Source organism: Panthera leo, chromosome E1 (genome assembly GCF_018350215.1).
Source record: "Panthera leo isolate Ple1 chromosome E1, P.leo_Ple1_pat1.1, whole genome shotgun sequence".
Taxonomy (NCBI): Eukaryota; Metazoa; Chordata; class Mammalia; order Carnivora; family Felidae; genus Panthera; species Panthera leo.
The window spans coordinates 56,982,257-57,005,004 of NC_056692.1; the positions used below are offsets into that span (position 1 = coordinate 56,982,257).

Sequence of the window (22,748 nt, forward strand, 5' to 3'; positions counted from 1 at the left end):
GCCCGTGGTCTAAAACGCCTCCGGGGAAATGAAGCAGGAAGTGAAAACCCTTCTTAATCTGTATGATAAGATCCCCTGGACGGGAGGGGCCAGGTTCGGACTGCAGCTGCCGGAGCCCGTGAGATTCAGGGCCCCAGGGAGGGGTCCTTGTATGCCAGGCATGGGGGTGGTGTCTCCTGCGACCATCCCAGTGTCCCCGGACCCCACCGCTTGGACCCAGCAGAGGTTTCTCCTTGCCCGGAAGTAGCCATCCTCAGGCCATCGAGAGGGTGCCAGGTGGCTGGGCCTGGGCGAGTGATTGGAGAGGGCGGGGCTCCTGCTGTGGCTCCTGCGGCCCCCAGGTTAGGGGTGGGACGTGGCTTCCAGGAGTGACCCCACCGTGTTGGAGGGTCTGGCTGCGAAAGACCCCTACCGTAAGCCCTTCTGACCCCCCTCTCCAGTCTCTCCTGTTGGGCTGCAGGGGGAGGAGAGCCTGAGCACAGGACCGCAGGGTCGACCAGCACGCCAGCTCAGGCCGCTCCCCTGGACCGGTGGTTCTTCACTAGCCACTGGCCTGGTGCTTCTAGGTGGCAGCAAGGACAGGCCAGCCCTGTCCCCTCGGAGTGTGCACCCAGCCCGGACTGGCCACAGGCTTGACACAGAGGGGCGGGCGTGTGCATTAGTGTGTGCTCAGAGGGTCTGGGTTGCCACGGAGACTGCCCCCCCCACCCCTACCCCGCCCCATTGATGGGCTTTGGGAGCCCTCCTGAGGGCCCCCTGAGAGCCAAGTGGGGGTGGGGGGGGTGGAAGGGGGCAGGCGGTGGGAGTCCTGGGTCAGCGCCCGCCCCGCCCCCGCCCGTGGCCTGCCCTGTGACCTCCCCGTGCCCCCCCGCCCCCAGGACACACATGCAGAACATCAAGGACATCACCAGCAGCATCCACTTCGAAGCGTACCGGGTGAAGCGTCTACACGAGGGCAGCACGTCCAACGGCGTCGAGGAGAAGGGGCCAGAAGCCCAGGAGATGTAGACCCCCCCCACCCCCCAGGACCCCCGCCCCCCAGTCCCTTCCACCGCCACCCCCAGGCCCGCCCACACGCCCCGTTTTATTTTATATAATTTCCTCCGTTTGTCATCGTTCTCCGCCCCTTTACACGCTGCCCAGTAACAAGATGGCGTGTGCCCTCCTGAGTGTGTTCCTTGTTAGCCGCTGACTGTGGGGCCCGGATCGGGCGGGCCTCGGAGAGGAGGCCGCCTCTCTGGCCGTCCCGTGGCCAAGAGGAGCAGGAGAGGACCCGCTGATGAGGGCCAGCCCCCAACCCCGGGCCCGGCTCCTGGTGGCCCTCGGCCACAGCCTCCGAGCGTGGTGGCCGTGAGCGGCCGCCGGCCTGGTGACCTGGACCCCCTTCCTGCCCCCTCCTCCCTCCGAGGCCCCGGCCATAACTCAGAGCCCCCGCCCTTGCCCCACCCGAGGGCAGAATAGTCAATTCTGTGAGACGCAAGTTGCCAGTTGCTTAGACACGGGGAGGCCCGTTGGCTGCTGCCCGCCCGCCCACCTGCCCGCTCGTCCTGGAGCAGAAAGTGCCTTTATCTCAGCCGTCCACGAGCCAGCGCTCCCCACCCCCACCCCCCACCCCACCGTCCCCTCCACCGCAACTCGGGGCAGCGCGGGGAGACAGGGAGACGGGTCCTTATCTCTCCCTCGTCCCCCCTTCCCCCCCGGGATTGAGTCATTCAAAGGAAGGAAAAGGATGCACCCCACTCCAGCCCCCGCCCACCACGTCTGAGAAGGTCCGAGCAAGTGAATCTGGTGGAGATGCTGGGGCAGAAAGAGGTGGCAGGTGCGGGCAGCAGGGGGCCAGGCTCGTGCCGAGAGGCCCCAGTGGTCCCCGGGACCTCGCCCTGCACCGCCATCTGACTGGGAGAGTGTGTGTGTGTGTGTGTGTCTGTCTGCCTGTTTAGACATCTCTCTGGCCCAAGATGCTCTGGTTCAGTTCTGCGTGGGTGGTCACCCCAGATACACATTCAGCCCCCCCCCGACCCGGGCCTTACTGACACCATGACCCCGAGAGGTGGGAGGCCAGGCTTTTTGTTGCCCTAGATGTCCCCGGCTCCTGCCACCGCGGAGCCCACGGTAAAGACCCCCGCCCCACCCCCCAAAGAGGGAGAGGTCAGGAGTCAGCTGTGCACAGCCCGCGGTCGGTCGGGCTGCAGAACGGGTTTTCCCCCGACGGTGGCCCAGCCGGTCTCTGCCGCCCCCGCCCCCCCACGCTCTGTCTCCACGGGGCGACCGGCCACCGGCAGGCAGGCACCGTCCGAGCCACGCACGGCAGATCACACGCGCTCCCTCCTGCCTCCCGGAGAGCGCGGGGTCTGGCTCAGGTCGAGGAGATGAGACGAGATGCAGGCGAGGTACACGTCTGTCTTACACGCCCCCCCGCTGGCTTCTTGCCGCCGCCGAGAAGAGCCTCGGGAGGAAGGGGATGCGGACAGGCCTGTGCGTGTGCGTGTGGGTGTGCACGTACGATGTCCTTGCGTTGCACGCTCACACCCCCCCACCCGAGACAGGAAGGACCCCTTGGTGAAACTGTTGACTTGCCGACTTGCCGCGTTTTTGCCAAAACCAAGACCCAAGACTTCGAAGGAAACCCCGCCTTCAGCGTCGGGGCCCCGGGGGTGCGGGGCGGCCTCGAGCGGCGCCAGCCTCCCGGCCTCCGCGGTGGGCACGGCCTTGGGGTGGCTTCTCGCTTTCCTTCTCTGTAGCCAGATTTTGAAAACTTGTGAGTTTCACTGGGCTCTGTTCCACAGTGGCCCTCTGCTATGTGCCTCCTGAGAAATTCGTCTTTTTGTATAAATAACAAAAGTGTTGGAAATGTATTTCCTGAAATAAATGTTCCAAATGCAAACCTGGAAAGGGCTTCTTGGGTTTTGGTTTTTGGTTTTCTCTCTCTCTCTCTCTTCCTGACCCCAGGGGCACCGCTCCCCTTTGCGAGGAAGCTGGCATCAGCGTGGCCTCCAGGCCCGTTCAGTCTCTGGCTGGGGAACCGGCGTCAGGGGACTTAGAAGCTCTTGCTTATGTGGAAGGTGAAGGGCAAAGTTTTCCTAATTCATTCATTTCTCGGGAGGCTTTGAAAGGTCTGCACAGGAAGGCGCTATGAGCCGCTTCTCTCCCTATATCGTTGGGAAGGAAGTTTTTCTTCTTGAAGTTCATTTTACCAGATCGAACCCTATGAACTGGTCCGTATTTGACAGTAACTGCATACTGGTGAACTTCCTTCTGGAGAGCATGGGCCCCGGTAGACGGTTTAGGAGGCTGCCTTCGGGGGATCCCTGCACACCCCCCACGGGCCTGGGGAAGGAGGCCCGGAGCCCTTTGCTGTACATCACAAACCACCACACACGGTGGGAGGCCTAAAACCACAGAAGTCTGTCCCCTTTTCTCCTGCCTCTTCTAAGGCGTTGCCATTGGATTTCGGGTGCAGCCGAATCCACGATGACTCAGCTCGTCCTTCCCTTAATTATACCTGCAAAGATGCCATTTCCCAATAAGGCCACACTCCGAGGTTCTGAGAGGACGTGAATTTGGGAGGGGGGGTGGGTGCTGTTGAGCCCGCGGCACCCCCTTCCCCCCTCTGTCCCCAGGCCTCGGGGACAAGGTGGTAAGCACAAGTCCCCGCGTTGGGACTTCCGATGATTTGGGGTCCCAGGTTTGCTCTGCCCCCCCGCGAGCTGCGAGGTCTCGAGATGACCTCCCCAGCCAGCCCTTCCGTCGGGCAGGTGGGCTCATTTTAAAGAATGGATTTCATCTCCGGATGACTCACTGGGCGGTGGCCACGTGGGGCCCCTGCTTCCAGGATCCCGAGGTCTGTTACCGACTGCAGATGTCTGCCGTGGGCCCCAGAGGAGGAGGAGAGTCAGTCCAGATGTGGGGGCCGCTGGGCCCGGCCCTTCGGGCTCTGATCTGTTCGCTCTTGGCGGTTCCTTGACCCTGAAGCCCCGCTCCCTCCTCCAGATGAAAAGCGTCCCCATTTTCACCCCTGCTGGCACATCCCTGTGCACCAGCTGGTCTCTGGACCTGACCCTCCCCAGGGCCCAACTCCCTCTCCCAGCCTTGGTCTCAGTTCAGGAATCGGGTTCCTCGCCCCGGGGGCCTACTTACCACGTCTGGCTGGTACCAGAACACCCCCGTCCACACTCCCATCCAAGGGCAGTCCGTGAATGCCCGCAGTGATGGGGCTCTCCATCCCTCCCCCAACCAAGCAAATCCCCTGTTGTAGATCCAGGTGGCTTACTGTCCCAGTTTTCCAGGGACGCGGGACTTTCAGTGCTAAACCCGGGAAGGAAGGTCCTGGGCGAGCTGGACAAGTCGCTCACCCTGTGTAGACTGCACACCACCTTCTTCCACCGCTCAGGCCCCTGGTCTCAGACTCCTTGGCCCAAGGGGTTCCTAAGGAGCTGCAAGGCACAGGCTGTTGCCGACACATCCTGGGGGGAGCAGGAGGTCCCAAGGACCAGCCATAGCCTCATGCTGGCTCTGAGCCCCTGTGTGGGGGTGGGATGTCCCGAGGGTGCTGTGGCACCCAGGTGTCCTGAGCTCACGTCTTCCCTGCTGTGGCCTGCCGGGCCCGAACAAGCCAGAAGATGATTAAATCAATAGGCAATTTTGTGGCTTTTCCAAAGCTGGGGAAGTTGCCTTGTGTGTGAACTTGCATCCGCAGGGGGACCCAGAGCAGGTGGGCTCCACCTGGGGAAGAAGCCAGGTGGAAATCAGCTAAGGGGTCTCCTTTTGATCTGTATTTATGGACGCGCTCCCTGCCATTTTTAAACATTCCTTTCCGACTACAAAGGTAGCCTATGCGCGGAAAGACAACGTGGAAAATGCCAGAAGCGAAAATACGCCACAAAGAAACGAAAAGCCCCACCATCCCCCCCCCCCCCCAGTGCCACCTCTGGTGGGGGGTGGGGCGGAGTTCCATAGCATTAATGTTCCTGTGCTTTGTCTCCTGTCCTGCCTGACTTGGATGTGGGGGCCCCTGGGGCTTGGGGTGCTGGGGAGAGGAAGTTGGGGGGCGAGAGGGAGGACGGAGCCATGCAGACATCTGGGCTAGACCCCAGTGTGTGCAGCTGAGGGCTTTGGAGGTTTTCTGTCTCAGGTACCACCCTGCAGGGGTCCCCAGCCACCCCCTTTCCGACCCAGCAGGGAGCCCGAGTGAGGCTGTCTCGTCCCTCACTCGGGCAGGAGCCCTCTGTCCCCCGCCCTGCCCTTCCCCCTCACCCCTGCTCTCCCCTTCCTCTCCCCCTGAGGAAGGCTAGGTTGGGCCCAGCTCAGGCCCAGCTCGGGCGTCCCGGATGGCCGAGACTGGGACTCGCTGTGCAGACCAGATGCGTTTCCTGCCTTGGCGTCTAGAACGCTTTCCAGATGTGTGCACCGCCCCCAGGCCCAGCCAGGAGGGGCCCGGGGGATCGGAACCCGCCCGTGTCAGGGGTACAGGCACACGGGTCGGTCGCCGATGAAAACGTCGCTGCCAGGAGCCCAAACCCGAGAGCCCGTCCTTGGAGAGTTCCGGGAAGGCTGCCGACCCTCTGCCAACCCGGGCTGGCCGCACACCCCAGCCCGGCCCCTACTCCGAGGGCACCGGCCTTCCCAGAAAATAAGATGTTCTGGGTTTTCTCTGATAATATCAGCAACTGCTAAGAGGTCGGCGGGGCTGACTCTCCCCCAAGCCCAGCCCCTCCGTGCAGCCCTGCAAAGGTGGCCTCACCACCCTCCTTCCTCCGGTCTGTGTGAGCCCCACTCTCCCGCGGGGCTGCAGGGCGGCTCCGGGGACACCCGAGGCACGAAGGAGTGCGCCCCCGGCCAGCCCTCCGCGGTCCCGTGCAGAGTGCCGGCCCGGTCCCCCGGGGCAGGCGGCCGGTGGCGGCGGAGGGCCTGAAGCTGAGTGCCCAGAGCCCAGGGAGAAAGCACCTTCCTTCCTCCCGGCAGAGAGGACGGCTGTAAATAATGAGAATAAAGAGGGAGTATGAGTGATTAAAGCTGCCCGGAGTGAGTGGGTCTTGAACCGCTTGCCTGATTTAAAAACTAATCACTAGGAGAGTGTCAGGGCCAGGAACTCCTGCGCTGGTCCCACAACACCCTCCTCCCCCTCCTCCCCCTCCTCCTTTCTCCCCTCCTCCCTCCCCCTCCTATCCTCCTCCCCCTCCTCTCATTCCTATCCTCCTCCCCTTCCTCTCTTCTCCCCCTTCTCCCTCCTCCCTCCTCCCTCCTCCCTCCCCCTCCTCTCATTCCTACCCTCCTCCTTCCTCCTCCTCTTTTCCTTCCTCCCCCTCCTCCCTTCTCCCCTCCTCCCTCCCCCTCCTCTCATTCCTACCCTCCTCCCCCTTCTCCCTTCCCCTCCTCCCCCTCCTATCCTCCTCCCCCTCCTCTCATTCCTATCCTCCTCCCCTTCCTCTCTTCTCCCCTTCTCACTCCTCCCTACCCCTCCTCTCATTCCTACCCTCCTCCTTCCTCCTCCTCTTTTCCTTCCTCCCCCTCCTCCCTTCTCCCCTCCTCCCTCCCCCTCCTCTCATTCCTACCCTCCTCCCCCTTCTACCTTCCCCTCCTCCCCCTCCTCCTTTCTCCCCTCCTCCCTCCCCCTCCTATCCTCCTCCCCCTCCTCTCCTTCCTATCCTCCTCTCCTTCCTCCCTTCTCCCCCTTCTCCCTCCTCCCTCCTCCCTTCTCCCCCTCCTCCCTCCCCCTCCTATCCTCCTCCCCCTCCTCTCCTTCGTATCCTCCTCTCCTTCCTCTCTTCTCCCCCTTCTCCCTCCTCCCTCCTCCCTCCCCCTCCTCTCATTCCTACCCTCCTCCTTCCTCCTCCTCTTTTCCTTCCTCCCCCTCCTCCCTTCTCCCCTCCTCCCTCCCCCTCCTCTCATTCCTACCCTCCTCCCCCTTCTCCCTTCCCCTCCTCCCCCTCCTATCCTCCTCCCCCTCCTCTCCTTCCTATCCTCCTCTCCTTCCTCCCTTCTCCCCCTTCTCACTCCTCCCTCCTCCCTTCTCCCCCTCCTCCCTCCCCCTCCTCTCATTTCTACCCTCTTCCTCTCCCTTCCTCCTCTCTCCCCTCCTCCCACCTCTCCCCTTCTCCTCTCCCCCTCCTCGGGTGCCAGGGACACCAGCATCAGGCTGACCAGCAAGTCCTGGCACGTGGAGAACCGCCCCCCCCCCCCCGGCCCCTTCATCTCCCGGATTAATGACTTTATTGGAGCCCGTCCCACGAAGAAATAGAAGTCCCCTGAAGGAAACAGCCACATGGAGGGACCCCGTGAGGGAGGGGCCAGGGACCCAGCCAGGCGGGGCTGAGTCCAGGGGCCGGAGCACGGAGGGAAATCCTAGGGGCAGCTAGCCGGGCCAGGGTGGGCACCGCTCAGGACTAGGGTGGCGCCCCAGCCTCTGCATCCCGCCAGGAGCCCCACGAGGGGAGGGGGCTAGGGTTCCGGCTCCAGGACGGCTCACCCTCAGAATGTCCTTGGGCACCAGGGCCTGGGGCAGGGGGCGGGGGTCAGTGTTTATGGGGACAGAGCTTGTCTGGGAAGAGAAAAAGTTCTGACGAGGGCCAGTGGTGATGGCTGCACAACAGGAGGAACGTGTTTAATGCCTCCGACTGTACATTTTAAAAAGGCTAAATGAGGGGCCCCCGGGGGGCTCAGTCGGTTAAGCGTCCGACTTCGGCTCGGGTCACGATCTCAGGTTCGTGAGTTCGAGCCCCGCGTCGGGCTCTGTGCTGGCGGCTCGGAGCCTGGAGCCCGTTTTGGATTCTGTGTCTCCCTCTCTCTCTGCCCCTCCCCTGCTCATGCTCTGTCTCTCTCACTCAAAGATAAATAAACACTAAAAAAACTTTAAAGGCTAAAACGGCAACTTTTATGTTAGGTATATTTTAGCACAATTTTTTAAGTAAATATTTTTTGAAAAAAAGGATGTCTGTGTCTCAGCCCCTCTGGGTCTGGGACAGGCCGGTCTCACGGCGGGGGATGTGGTTCCGGGCATGTTGGAGTACGACGACGAGAAAAGTGTGCATCCCTGGGTCTCCTGAGGAAGCAGGGGGCCTCTGCCAAGGGAAGGAAAGGCGTGCCCTCCGGACAGCTGCTCTGGGAAAGCAGAGACGGGGGCTGGGGGTGGGGGGGGGGGTCTCCCAGTGGGCGAGCTGTGGGGGTGCGGACGTGGCCTCGGGCGGGGTTGCCGAGTCCCAGGATTGGCAAACAGATTAACCCGGGGCGGGCAGCTCATCACAGGGGCTCAGGAGCATCTTTGGGTGTTCACCTTTGGCGCCCCAGGCGCGGCCTCCCCCCACCCCCTGCCGGATGCCACCCTATAGGAGGGAACGGGGTCCCCCGTTCTGGCCCTTGGGTGGCTCTGGTTCCTGCCCGCGGGTGTGTGGAAGGATCCTCCGGGAAGCTCCCTCCCCACGCAGCTCCCCTTCCCCTGCCTTCCCTCACCCGGTGGGTTCCTCCTCGAGGCGTCTTGCTCTCTGGGTGCCGCTTTGGGGACCCCTGTCCTCGGCCACCACCCTCTCTGGGAGGAGCCGGGCCGCAGCACAGCAAGATGACCCCTCACCGTGCCGGGCTGCCTGTGGCCTCCGAGCAGGGAGCGTGTGTTTGTGTGCACACGTGTGGGCGCTCGGGTTAACACGCACGCCCCCAGGGCCCTCGATACAGGGCAACGCGCGGGAATGCGCGGCCAGCAGGCGTTACAAAACCCGCGTGGCCAACCGCAGCCTCGCAAAACCCAGTAAGACCCAGGGCACGTCCGCTGTGCACAGAAAGCGGGGAGAGAACCCAGGTTTCCTGCCGTCGTGGCCCCCGTACGACTCGGCCCTCAAGCAAGTGCGAGGTTGGTAGAGAGTTTGGGCCCGCGGTCTCTGCAGTGTCTCATCTACGTTTTCTTTTCCTGAAGGCTCATTTCTGTGAGTGCTGCTTACGCCCCTCTTTTTTGCAGGCCCTCGGACTGTGTTCCTTCGCAGAGGTCATCCAAGGGCAGTGTTCTCGGCAGCTGGCTTTGAACGTCGGTTCTTCTCTTTGCCGGCTGGGTGACTTCGGGTGGGTGACCTCACCGAGGTCTTTGCCTCAGTTCCCCCGTGAGTCCAATGATGGTGAAGCGATACCTGGTAACTCCTAGCACTGTTGGGATGAAATGAGGCGGTTCTTGTGAAGCACTTAGAATGGTGGCTGGTCAATAAAGACAGCTCCACGGGTGTCAGCCATCATCGTCACCAGCTGCTACGGACTGCATACCCGTGTCCCCCAAACGTGTCGGTGGCCGGTGTGGCGGGAGGCAGGTGCACGGAGGGGATTTGCTATTGAACGGGAGGCCACCAGGGTGCAGAGGTGGGTGGTAATTCTCAAAGAGGAGAGGACGTCTCTTGGAAGCTTCGATGTTCCCGCTGCAAAAGGAGAAAATAACAATGGATGTTAGCCTGATGGGAGGGTCTTCTCTGCCGAATCCAGGGCCCTCAAGGACCCTGAGAAATACGTCAGGACTTCCAAAGCAACCGGCCACGGGCCACGGCTGCTTCCCCCTCGTAGACAAATGTGAACAGCCGAGTTCTACCTCCAAACCCCAGGGTTTGGAGGTCCCCCAAACCCCCCCCCCCAGGGTTTTGGACGGTTCCCCAGGGGAATGCGCCACCGGGAGACAGACAGAGCCCTGGCCCCGGCTTGGACCTCTGCGTCCCAGCCTCGCGCCCTCAGGACGGGCTACACCACCCGCTCTCAGCTCCCTGCCAGAATTCCCACAGAGCTTTTTGACTTTTGTCAACTCAAGACAGCCCCTGGAAAGCTGCGGAAGCTGAGGGGGTGTGTGTCTAATAAAGCTGGAAGTCTATAATTGAGCAATTATTGTAACCCACACTTGTAATTTGGGGGGCTTCTCATAATTCTTCTTTGTTCTCTCTCTCTCTCTCAAAAAATACACAGCTTATACAGCTTTCTCTCTGCTGCTCCAAAGGCTGGTGTCCCCCCACACGCGCCCCGCTCCCACCACATCCCAGTCGGCTGCAGAGCTCACAAAGTGTGCAGGCTCCGTGTGCGTTACTTTTCAGGGATTAAAAAGGTTAATTTAACGTTCGGCAGCTCCCAAAGGAAATCGATCTTGCTCTCTGCCATTGGGCGTGCCTTCAAAGCCCTGAACGCATCTAGTTTGATCTCCGGTGTGGACCGAACCGGCCGCAAGGGGTAATCTGCCCCCGTCCCAGGCTCTGTTATTAACCGGTCCCCTTACGGCCCGCTGAGCGCACGGGCGCGCCTTGGGCTCCTCGGTCTCCGTTCGTGCGATCACCTGTTGGTTCATTTAAGGAATGTTTGTTTTGAGAACCTCCGTGTGCCAGCAGTATGCTTTCTGTGCGGAATCTAAGTCACAAAAGGCAGGACCTCTTCTCAGGAGCGTGTAGCTTGGCGGGGAAGACAGATGACCGTCTCGTAAGTATAGTTCAGGGGATGCGGGAACCCCAGGTGGGGAGGGCGGAAGGACACCAGAGAGACATAGCCTGGGAAGGGACAGCACTTGGTTGACCGAGTGGTGGCGTCGGGGCATGAAGGAGAATCAGTACACGGTGGTCAAAGACAAGCAAATAATTCTGTGGAGCTGGAGAGGAAATGTGGAAATGAGCAGGAGAAGGGCAGGAGAAGGGCCGGAATACGGGCTGGGGTCACGTCGAGAAGAGCCTTGAGGGCGACCATGAGGAATCTGAGCTGTGTTTTGCAAACCACCGGAGCTACTGAAGACTTTCCTGAAGGGACCCGATGTGGTTAGATCTGCATCTAGAACATGGTTGTGCAACGAACCTTCTACAGCCATGTGGGTGTTCTCCGGGTGGGGGGGAGGCTGTGCAGAGGGGGTGGCCACGAGACCCATGTGGCTATTAAAAACTTTAGATGTGGCTGGTGTATCTGAAGAGTTGAATTTTTAATTTTATTTAAAAACTTTTTAGCATTTATTTTTGAGAGAGAGAGAGACAGAGCAGGAGCAGGGGAGAGACAGACAGAGACAGAGACACAGAATCAGAAGCAGCTCCAGGCTCTGAGCCGTCAGCACAGAGCCCGACGCGGGGCTCAAACTTACGAACTTCGAGATCATAACCTGAGCTGAAGTCGGACCCTTAACCGGCTGAGCCACCAAGGTGCCCCAGAATTTTTAATTTTATTTACAGTAAACTTTCCTGCCATATTGGACAGTGTACTTTCAGACGGTGTATTCTATCAGCTGCACAAAGACCGTGTGGATGTGGGATGAGGGCAGGTGACCAGCCAGTTAGGATGATATGTGACCATCCAGGTGAGAAGCATTAAGAATCTGGCACAAAGCAGAGACTGAAAAGGAGATGCCAGATTTGAGAGACACGTAGAAGAATCAGGCATTGGCTATCGCTTGGATGGAGGAGGGACCTTAAATGACTTACGGATTTTCTACTATGTGCCTGGGTGGATGGTGTATCTTTGTCTTGTATCACAGAGAAAACAAGACACATATTAAATAGACACAGACACTAAAATGTATTTTGTGTGTATATATATATAATATATGTCACATATTATTAATACTCTTATGATTTATTGTATGTCAAACATATTTTATATATTATATAAAATATGCACAGGCATATTTTACATGTACGTAAAACATATGTTATATAAATATATACAATATTCAGACCTAGAGTAAGAGAGAGAAAACAAAAAAGAACATTGAAAATGGTAAGCTAATGATATTTAATAATACAGTTAGGACTGCCCATTTCATTTATATCAATTAACGTAAATGGCATAAATCACCCGTTAAAAGGCAATGACTCTAGAACTGGATCAGAGAACAAACTCAGCTGTATGGTGTTTGTAAGGAACACATTATTCAACAAAGCAGCTCAGTCAAGTTAAACACAGAAGAAGGAAAAAACATACTAGATTGACCAAAGACAAAAGTATCAGGGTTGTAATATTAATACCGGAAAACGTCCAGCTCAAGGGCAGAAATGCTAAGCGGATCGACGGGGCCACCCTGCTGGAAGGGACTGCCGTGCAAACAGCGTGGCGTGGGATCTAGAGGGCCGAGCAGAGGAGCCAGGAGAGCAAGCAGGTTAGCGAACTATGGCTCCCCTCTCTCAACACATAAGAGGAAAAGCAGACTAGAAACCAGTAAGGCTGCAGAGATGCTAAATATCAGCTCTAGACAGAGCTGATGGGTGGATGTTAAAGATCCCCGGGGGCGTCCGACTTCGGCTCACGTCATGATCTTGTGGTCCGTGAGTTCGAGCCCTGCGTCGGGTTCTGCGCTGACAGCTTGGAGCCTGGAGCCCGCTTCGGATTCTGTGTCTCCCTCTCTCTGTCCTGCCCAGCTCACACACTCTCTCTCTCAAAACAAACAAACAAACAAGTAAAAAAGATACCCTGGAGGTAGTGTATTTTCTCTTCAAGCAACCATGGACATTTACAAAAGCTGATTCTAGCTATGCTACAAAGAAAACCTCAATAGGAGCACTCAGGTGGCTCAGTCGGTTAAGCGTCCGACTTTGGCTCAGCTCATGATCTCACTGTTCATGAGTTCAGGCCCCACATCGGGCTCTGTGCTGACAGCTCGGAGCCTGGAGCCTGCTTCAGACTCTGTGTCTCCTTCTCTCTCTCTGCCCCTCCCCTGCTCCTGCTATGTCTCTCTCTCTCTCAAGAATAAATAAAAATAAAAAAAAGAAACAAAAAAAAAAGAAAACCTCAATAAAATCCCCAAAGAAGAAACATTGCTGACTACATCTGACTTCGGTGTAATAAGATGGAAAATTAATAACACAAATTAACATTAAAAGGATTAACAATTAAAACCGTTGCATGTATAATAAACCTTTTATTCTTATTATGGAGGCCACATAGGTACAGTAGGTATTTAGTGGCCCAAAATTCATACAGACAGTATTTCCTAAATTTTACTATGAGCTTGGCCATGTGCTGTATCCTGGATTTAGTTTTATGTATCCCATGTGAACAGAGCAGACTTTCCTGTTTGTTGGGGAATAGTTTAGTGTCTGGCTCAGACATAACCCTTAAATATGTATTGCTCGCTTCAGTTAGCAAATGCAGCGCCTAATGCCTTGACGCAGTCAGAGGACGGTAAAAATAACCACGTCTCAGTTGTGTCCGTTGGGTGGAAAACCTGAACGTAGCAAGAATGGAAACAGTTAAAGAATTTTATGCATTCAAAATATTTAGGCTATGTCAGCGGTAATATGAAGTCAAGCCACATATCTTTTTAAAAAATAAATATCCTTAATGAGGGAATAAATCCATACAGCCGCTACCAGATATTAGAGCCAGATGTTACGGTCTTGACTTTTAGGCAACCATAAGGCCCCGTCTTGGGGTCTGGCAATAATTTTCATCTTTTATCCAGGTTTCGACATTCCTGATCAGATGTGACCTGTACGTGGGTAGGAAAGAAAGCAGTTGGAAAAGACCCACGTTGTGACCCAACGTAAAATCAATTTTGTGACCTTTCCATTGATGTTTGCAAAGTGGGAATGTTATGAAGAACCTCTTTTTCTCCCCAACTCTCTGTCGATCTGTTAGTCATCTACGGCTGCATAACAGATTATTCCCAACAGAAGCTTAAAACAACAGGCTGTTATTCACTCCCGTCTCTGCGGCTCAGGAATTCAGGAACAGCGAAGGGAGAGAGAAGGTCCCGCTCAGGGTCTCTCATGAAGTGATAGGATGTTGGCCAAGGCGGCTGTCGTGGGAAAGCTTGACTGGGGCCACACGACTTGCTTCCTAGACGGCTTCGCTCCTGTGGCTGTTGGCAGAAGCCATGTGGGTTCCTTGCCATGGGGGCCTCCCTTCACGTTACAACTGGCTCCCCAAGAACGAGTGACCCAAGGAAAAGAGAAAGAACATGACCGGAACAGCAGCTGGGATGTCTTTCATAACCTAACCTTGGAAGTGACGCATTGGCATCGTGTACATGGGTAGCCTCAGCACCAAGCGGGAACGGGGATCTCAGGGGTCCTCTTGGGGGCTGACCGTCACAATCCACCTCTTGATTTATTCATAGACATAGATGGAAACTTATTTAACCTTATGAGTCGTATTCTTAAAATACTCTTTTTTTTTTTTTTTTTTTGGTCCGTGTTATCCTAAGAGAGATGGCTATTGTCAACCACTGTAATTTTTTTATTTTATTTTTTTATGTTTATTTTTGAGAGAGAGAGAGACAGACAGACAGGGTGCGAGTGGGGAGGGGGAGAGAGAGAGGGAGACACAGAATCGGAAGCAGGCTCCAGGCTCCGAGCTGTCAGCACGGAGCCCGACGCTGGGCTCGAACTCACGAACCACGAGATCATGACCTGAGCCGGAGTCGGACGCTCAACTGACTGAGCCACCCAGGCGCCCCATCAGCCTCTGTAATTCCGAGTCTCTTTGTATTTGGCCACGTTTTGTTGATATGTTTTGATTCCCCATTCATCTGCAACATGACAAATGACATTATGGTTTCGTTATGGATTCTACTTTTGATCAATATAAAATAACTCTGTGCATTTCGGTGTCTTCTGTTCCTGGTGCTGTGACGATGAATAAGAACATTCTCAGCCTCTGCTTTCTGTTTGTTTGCCTTTCCCTGATCATTTTGGCCTGCTGTTTTAAATTTTAATCTCCCCTTAATATTTAATTTCTCTTTTGTTTTGGATGTGCCTCTGGTAAATAACATATACTTGTAAGTTTGTTTGTTTGTTTTTAATAAGGGAGCTTTAATCATTTACTTTTATTGTTGTAACAAACACATTTGGTTTTAATGCTTTTGTCTGCTTTGCTTCTGTTTTTTTGTGTGTGTCTTCTAAGTCTTCTGGATTTTTCTCTACAGGTTGTGTTTGTACCTTCCTCGTATATTCTCTCAAGTATTTGTAGGTATTTGTTATCAATTCTGTATTTGATTGTAAACTTAAGAACATTAAAATCTATATCGTTTCAAAATTATTATTATTTTTTAAAGTGTTTGCTTATTTATTTATGAGAGAGAGGGCGAGCAGGGAAGGGGCAGAGAGAGAGAGAGGGAGACACAGAATCCAAAGCAGACTCTGGGGTCTGAGCTGTTAGCACAGAGCCCGACACAGCCCTTGAACCCACGAACCCCGAGATCATGACCTGAGCCAAAATCGGACGCTTAACCAACTGAGCCACCCAGGTGCCCCCTTGAAATTATTTTTTAATCACACTAAAGTGTGTGTGTAGTTTTAAATGTTAAATAATATTAAAAGGAAAGCAGCAACAAGGCACCCGTTTCGTGCCCTTTGTCTCTGCGACGAACTGAATGTTTGCGTCCCCCCCGCAAATTCGTTCGTGGAAATACTACCCTCCAAGGTGGTGGTGCCTTTGGGAGGTGACTGTGTCATGAGGACGAAGCCACGGGAATGGGATCCGTACCCTTTTGTTAGAAGCTCTTCCTGCCATCAGGGGACATGGTAAGAGCGTGATCTATGAACCAGGCAGTGGGCTGTCCCCAGACTCTGAATCTGCTGGCACCTTGATCTTGGACTTCCAGCTTCCGGAACTGGGAGACATTCACTTCTGTCGCTTACGAGCGCCTCTTCCTTGGCATTTTGTTACGGCAGCCGGAGGGCACTAAGACACGGCCCCATCTTCCCTCTCCGGCCCCTTTCTCAAACACACCTCACCTGGTTTTGGTTTCGGTTCCCAGCTGCCACAATGTACTTCTGTGACGTTTCTCGGCATTCCCCTCACCTTCCTGTGGCAGAGGATGAAGATTTATCGTGGCGCTCTCTCTCCCACCCCACCCCTTCACCTGCTCTCCCTCCTTCTCAGATGGCCCCCATTGGGTGAAAAACATCCCTTCGCCTTTGCCTTACTGGGATGGTGCTGTAAGGGCTTAGAAGAAGCCACCTGATTGCCACCACCGAGGCACATACTCTTATTACGGTTACCTTTCCTGCCCTGTACCCTTGTTCTTCTTAGAGTTAATATATGTATTTGAGTAGCTGTTATTATTTGGCTACACGGTTTACTAGGTCACGGTCACGGGGTCTTCCCAAATTCTCTGACAGCATAGCAACACCACACTCGATTCTGTCCTTCCCCACGATTAGGACATCCGGTGCTTGGAAGAGTCGTTCCCACCCCACCTGATCGATTCCCGCCCCCCCCCACCCCCCGCCACGTCCTCTCTGAGCTCTGGCTGTTCCCTGAGGTTGCCACACCCCTCTCACCCATCAGGGTGCAAATTCTCTTTCCTTACCACCCTCCGTACTGTGACGCCTGCTTCCCAGGTCAGGTGTCTCCCAGGGGCTGCCCGAAAACACCTGACAGGTACATGTCCCGAGGCTTCACACTTGGCCTGGGTGCCGGGCCTCCTTGAAAAGTCACTGCTCTGGAAACACTGAAGGCATGGCTCTTTTGTCTTCCAGTCCCCCACTGCTGTGGCATTTCTGTCCTGTGCAAAGGGTCTCTTTTCCTCTCGGAAGCTGTTCACGCCCTCTCTAGCTCTGCCATCCAAATATCGTAAGGCTGGGGGCGCCTGGGTGGCTCAGTCGGTTGAGCGTCCGACTTCGGCTCAGGTCATGATCTCGCGGTCCGTGGGTTCGAGCCCCGCGTCGGGCTCTGTGCTGACAGCCTAGAGCCTGGAGCCTGCTTCGGATTCTGTCTCCCTCCCTCTCTCTCTCTCTCTCTCTGCCCCTCCACCACACACACTCTGTCTCCCTCGCTCTCAAAAAATATTTTTTTAAATGCTTATTTATTTTGAGAGAGAGCGAGAGAGCACGAGCGTGGGAGGGGCAGAGAGAGAGAGAAAGAGAGAGAACCCCAGGCAGGCTCCGCACCGTCCGCGCGGAGCCCGCCGTGGGGCTCGATCCCGTGAACCGTGAGATGGTGACCTGAGCCGAAATCGAGAGTCGGACGCTTAACCGACTGAACCGCCCCGGCAACCCCTTGACACGGCCATTTGAAATTCACCACGCTGGCTCCTCGGTAGGTCTTCTCCTTGTGAGTTGACCTCAGGTACGTTGGCCACCACAAGCCTCGGGCTCTTTTTGGCGGACAGCAGCGGCCACGAAAGAAGCCTGAAGAAGGAGGGGAGGGCTGGTCGCTCCCGATGCTGATGAGTCCAGGCGGAGAACAAGGTATTCCGCACACGCAAATACTTGTTAAACAAACGTGCTCCAGGAACGGGCACCCGGCGGTTCATCCGGTAAGCGTGATGAACTCCCGGTGTCTGTCCTCCGGGCCCTCCGTCTACACCTGCATGGATGGCTCACAGGCTGCCTGCCACAGCTCAGAGCGCAGCCCGGAGCTTACAAAGCTGTGGGTTCCTCCTTCTCCCCAATCGCGTCGCCCCACAGCTGTCCTTGCGGACCTCGCTTTGGGAGGATGGGGGCACCCAGGTGAGCAGACGGCCAGCTGAGCTGTTCTCACCTGAACAAGAACCTCCAGCGTCCTGTCCGCCTTCGGTCGACTCCCGCTGCCCCCAGAAGGTGGACCGTTGACAACCGTGGCCCGCTGAGCACTGATTTTTTGGGGAGAGGATTCTCCGACCACCTCGTAGCATCGTCGTCCGGAAGCACCTCCGACAGACTGAGGTTTAACGACCGGACAGCCACCCCGGGGGGCCCCGAGCCCACACGGGTTTGATATGGGGAGAGGGGATGTGGGATTCGTGGATCCGGCTCCCATGATGCCAAGCGGTGGGAATGGACCCTGGGCGCCACAGGAAACGGGCGGCACACACGGGCAGAAAAATTCTCCCCTGGTCTTTGGACAGAGCAACAAGGTCTCCTTCAGCTCCGAGCCCGTCTTGAATCTCTCTGGGTCCCTGGCCCAGATGAAGCAAGGGCAATGGCTCCAGAACACCCGTGAAACGTCTGACATCTCACGGACGGTGCTGGAAAACTTGTAAGCCTTGGCTGGATGTGGCGGAGTCTTGTCTGAGCCTGTTCGGGCGGCTTTAACAAAACCCACCGTAGACCGCGTGGCTCTTAAACAGCAGACATTCCTTCCTCGTGGTTCTGGAGGCTGGGAAGTCCCAGATGAAGACGCGGGCAGGCTCTAGGCCCCTGGTGGGAGGTCTACAGACGGGCTTTGCCGGTGGAAGGGACGAGCAAGCTCCCTGGGGCCTCCTTGACACAGGTGCGAATCTCATTCACGCGGGACCTCTCCCAGGTAGCCCTCACCTCCGGCACTACCACCCTGGGCGCTAGGACTTAACAAATGAATTTTAGAGGGACGCAAACATTCAGTCTAATAAACAAACGGGAGACCTTGTCGCTCACCATCATGTTAGGCTCTAGAATTCTGCCAATGTTCATATCGAGGAGAAACAGGACGTGAGCGCATCCCTACAGAGGAGGGAGCGACCCCGGGAAGCGGTGTGCCCTGTTTCTGTCTCTTACTGCCCTGCCCAGCCTGGTGACCCCAGCCTGGAGATCCAGATCCTGCCCGAGGCCTGCTCAGCTCCCGGGGACAAGCCCCGCCCCCTCCCCCAGAAGGTGGATGTGCTTGTCCCACGTCAAGCTGGCCGCACCAAGGGGCCCTGACTGTATCCGAAAGCCATCTGGGAAGTGCCCGCTGACTGCAGGCCCCCCGCTGTTATTTTCAAGTTTAGTCTTACATTCGTCCTCAGAAGGATTTGTTTTGCCAGGTTTCTGTGGCAGTGGCCGCCACCCCTGGGATCAAGTGGGGGGGGGCATGGAAGGGTTTTGGGGGACATTCTGCCTCTGGCCGATGATGACTCTTCTTGCAATGCTTATGCTCCGTGTTCTGGACAGAAGAAACCCAGGAGGCACGCCAGCCCGGTCAGACCCTCGGTCCCTCGCAGGGCTCAGGGCTGACAAGCAGCTGTTTGGGAACGTGCCAAAACGGATTTCAAAGGTTTCAAAAACGTACCTGCAGAGAGAGGAGATGGCGGCCGGCACCAGGGCCCTCCTCCCCCTCCTCCCTGCACGCAGGTGCAGTAGGGGTCCCCAACTTCCCTCGTCTGCGCCGGTGTCCGGGGCTTGAATCTTACAGAGCCACGCCCCCGAGCGAGCCACGCCTTGAATCCTGCAGAGCCACGCCCCCGGTCGAGCCACGCCCCCTCCTCCCCACCACAGCCCCTCCTCCCCACCGTCTGCACGCACAGCCTCTTCCCTCCGCTCCCCCTCTCCAGGGTCCCACGTGGATCTTCATGTAATTAATTAATATTGCATTCATCAGACCTTAATTCATGTTCTTGTAATATCCAGGATTAAAAAAAAATCCTACCAAGACAGCAGTGATAGGCTCTCAGCTTTCCGAGGAGAGAGTATAATGAGCCCTCCTGCCGACTCCCCCCTCCGTCGCAGGGTGCGGGAATGCTCACCCCGGCGAGCCCCCCCACCCCTGCCCGGGAGCACCGCGGCCTCCCTTCTGGGGCAGGGGCCAGGCTGGGAATGCATCCTGCGGTCAGAGCAAGCCGGGGTCCCTGGGACGGACGGGATGCCGGGCTGCAGGGGGGCGGGGAGGGGAGGCGGAGGCGGAGGCGCGGTGTTTCCGGGCAGGTCTGATCTGGGGGCTGGGCTTCCCTGCAGAAATGCCCAGAGCGGGCTCCGTGATGTTCCTTCCCTCCCCGCGCCATGGGCTCCACAACCACCACCTGCCCCGCCAATCGCCCTGCACGACAGCAGGGAAAGGAGAGGTGGTGCCTTTGGGGTGTTAGATTTTGCTCAGTGACCACAGGGAGGACCAGCGAGGTGGGGGTGGGGCTGTCGAGGGCCGTTTTGCAGGGCGAATCCCTTCTGGGTGCCCAGGGGGCAGCATCTGGGCACCGGGTGTCAGCGCTGTCTCCAGGCTTTGCTCAGAGCCCGCGCAGTGCGCGTGGGGCGTGTGTGTGTGTGTGTGTGTGTGTGTGTGGTCTTGGGGGGATCCCAAGGGGAGGGTCAGAGGCTCTGCTTCAACCAAGCCTCTCCTGTCATGTCCCTCCTGGTCTGGGCGTGGTCCCTGGGGACCTTACCTCCACTTTAGAACAAAGCAGGGTTATTTGGAGAAAGGAAGGAAAAAACTGGGGGCAGAGGCACCCGGAGTGGCAGTGCTGGGCAGCGTGCCCCACGGTCACCGGGGAGGCAGGTGGGTGACGGAAGGTGCGGGGAGAGGAGAGGGCTGTGAGTGGGGAGGCAAGCCAGGGCCCGGCCTTTGTACACCCCTGTACTGTTCTCTGGGGCCCAATATGGCCGAGAGGACGCCTTCCTTCTCTCTCCTCCCAAAAGCCCTTCCTCCTCCTCCCCTGCTTTTTAACTGCTTCCTTCCTGCAAGGCTCTTGGCGTTAGCTTCCTCGCCTCCGTGCTGCCGGCCCGGGTAGGGGTTCAGTCCAGCCATCTCTCTGGATGCTTCCAGGCGGTCAGCAGGGTGGGATGAATCTAAGAGCATTCGGGATGCTCCTGGCTGGCGCCCCTCCTTCCTCTGCCTGCGAGCGAGCAGCCACGCTGAATGACTGGGAGCCATCACACCGTGTACGGCTTCCCTTCTTCCGCCCCTCCCCTCACTACCCGCTCCTTCCACAACCTCCCAGGGTGGGGTGGGGACATGGAGGGACGGAGGGGACAGGGGGCAGAGTGACCGTTGTTGAGAAGGAAGGCCTGCCTGCCTGCCGTTCTTGGCAGCTGGCAGGGGGCAGCGCAGGCAGGGCCCCCTGGGCCGGGGCCAGGGATGGTGCTTGGCCCGCTGAGGAAGCTTCCGGAACACCAGCTCGTACAATAGCAGAGAGCATTCCAGAATGGGTAGAGGGGCGTACGGGGGGCTAGAATGTGCGTTTCTGTTCTCCGTCGTCTTGGCGCAGAGCTTGAAATGCCGGAGTGGCTGTGGTGATGACGACATAGGACGCAGACACGGTAACAGCACACAAAATGGGGCTGCGTTGGAGACAGAGGCGAGCCCGTCCCCTGGGAAATGCGTTCTTCCTTTCCTCTCTGCTCCCTGGAAGCGACGGGCTAGTCAGGAAGGTGAGGGTCCTCACCCCTCCCAGCCGGGCCGGGCCATTGCCACTCTGGGGACCCTCACTCTTAGCCCCACTCTGTTCTTGGGGGGGGGGAGGGGTGAGGGCCCCAGAGGCCATGCCGCTGGTGGTGACTGTCCCGCCGGCCCTTGGAGAGCCGGGAGGGCCATGCTGTTGGGGGCTGCCTGCCTGGCATCATTAGGGGGCCTCCTGTCTCTCCGTCCACCGCTGGCACTGCATGGCCAGAGGCGAGGGTAACAGAGAGGAAGATGTTCTCGGGAGAGCTGGTGATTCGACCTGACACATGTCAGACAGACCCTGGCCTCCTGCTTGCGTCCCCCCAGGGGAAGAGCGGCCGTGGCCGCTGCTCCCAGAGCCCCGAGAACAGCCCCTAAAAGCTGAGCATGGCTACTAATGAGCCCGCAGAGGGGGTGCCCAACCGGGGGGGAGCAGGCAGGGGCGGTGGGCACCCTCCGCCTGCTGGTGGGGCCCCGCGGTGAGGCTGCCCTCACCCCCTATGCTCCCAGCCACCTCGTGGGGCGTCTAAGGTTGACCCTGGAAACCACCTGCTGCCCTCTCTTATCAGGACCGTCCTTCAAGTGTGGAACTTTCCAGAATGTTTTCTCTGCATTGAGGCATGTATTTATTATTATTTCAAAACCACCCTTTAGGTGTATTTATCCTTAAATAAAGCCGGCGGCCGGAACCTGGTGCTCTTACAGGAGAGTCCTCGGACAGGTGACCGACACAGGTCCTCAGGAAGCCCCTCGTCCCCCAGGGAAGCGTCAGCGGGCTTGGACGGAGTCCGGTGTGGACCGCGTACCCCGCCCCCATTCAGATAGCTGTGACCCCAGCACCTCAGGATGTGGAGAGAGGGTCTTTGAGGAGGTGATTAAGGTTACACGAGGTCACTAGGGTCGCCCTAATCCAGGACGACTGGAGTGCTTACAGAAAGCTGAGATGTGGACACACACACACAGGGGGAAGACCCAGTGAGGACACGGGGAGAAGGTGGCCATCCGTGAGGCCGGGACAGAGGCCTCGGAAGGAACCACCAATGCCCACGCCTGCAGCTCAGGTTCTAGCCTCCGGAATGGGGGGAAAAAGAAATCTCCGGTGGTAAAGCCGCCCAGCCCGCCTGAGCGGACCAGCACCGAGTCTTTGGAAAAGGCGAATGCAAGCTGTACCTCTGAAAGATACCTCCCAGGTCCCTAAAAACACCTGCTCTGATAGGAGGAGAAAGTTCCGGACTGTGTGTGCTACCGCCCACGCCCAGATGTTTTCATGCTCCAAGCCCCCTGCCCGCCGCACTCCCCCTCAAAGATGTGCTCTTTTAAAAATGTATTTACACAACAGATCGACACTTAAATACGTGTTTGAAGAGCAATTATGACTATGTTCACCTGTCAGAACGGCATGGTTTCGCTCATGTGTTTTCCAGTTGGTTGGATAAATAATCAGCTTGGGTGTTGTTTTTTTTTTTAAGCCTACCATCTATGTAATTATGTATTTACCTCTATGATAATATCACATTGCTCTCAGTTCTAGCTACGAATGGGGGTGAAGTATTCTGGTAAAAGAGAGGGGAACGAGCCTGGTGCCTGCCCGCCCCTCCCCCATGGCACAATCTGCCCCGCCCCTTCCCGGGGGGGCGTGGCCATCGACGCCCCGCCTCCTGCAGCTTTTCCTATCCTGACCCACGTGCTGAGAGGGCCTCCCAGTGTGGGGACCAGCGCGTGTGGCCCTGCCACCCATGTGGCCACTGGAGAGGGTGAGGGAGGTGACAGCTCCCGGGGACCTGGGTGGCAGAGGGCGC

The 22,748-nt window shown here is 57.2% G+C and overlaps 2 protein-coding genes across 7 annotated transcripts in view; one reads left to right on the forward strand and one right to left on the reverse strand.

Moving 5' to 3' along the window:
- Positions 1-2,888, forward strand: part of SEPTIN9 (septin 9) — a 146,858-nt gene extending 143,970 nt beyond the window's left edge. For all 6 annotated transcript variants that reach the window (XM_042917074.1, XM_042917078.1, XM_042917076.1 and 3 more), the window contains one exon: positions 879-2,888. In XM_042917074.1, coding sequence (XP_042773008.1) covers positions 879-1,008 — 130 coding nt within the window. In that variant the 3' untranslated portion in view covers positions 1,009-2,888. The remainder of the gene's footprint in view (positions 1-878) is intronic.
- Positions 2,889-8,801: 5,913 nt separating this feature from the next.
- LOC122205897 lies at positions 8,802-18,263 on the reverse strand. Its single transcript, XM_042914508.1, has 6 exons — positions 18,258-18,263; positions 17,404-17,562; positions 17,287-17,348; positions 16,232-16,478; positions 15,654-15,724; positions 8,802-9,389 (listed from the first exon to the last, which is right to left on the reverse strand). The coding sequence occupies exons 1-6, from the start codon at positions 18,261-18,263 to the stop codon at positions 9,203-9,205; spliced, it is 732 nt and encodes a 243-aa protein (XP_042770442.1). The 3' UTR covers positions 8,802-9,202.
- Positions 18,264-22,748: the final 4,485 nt, after the last annotated feature.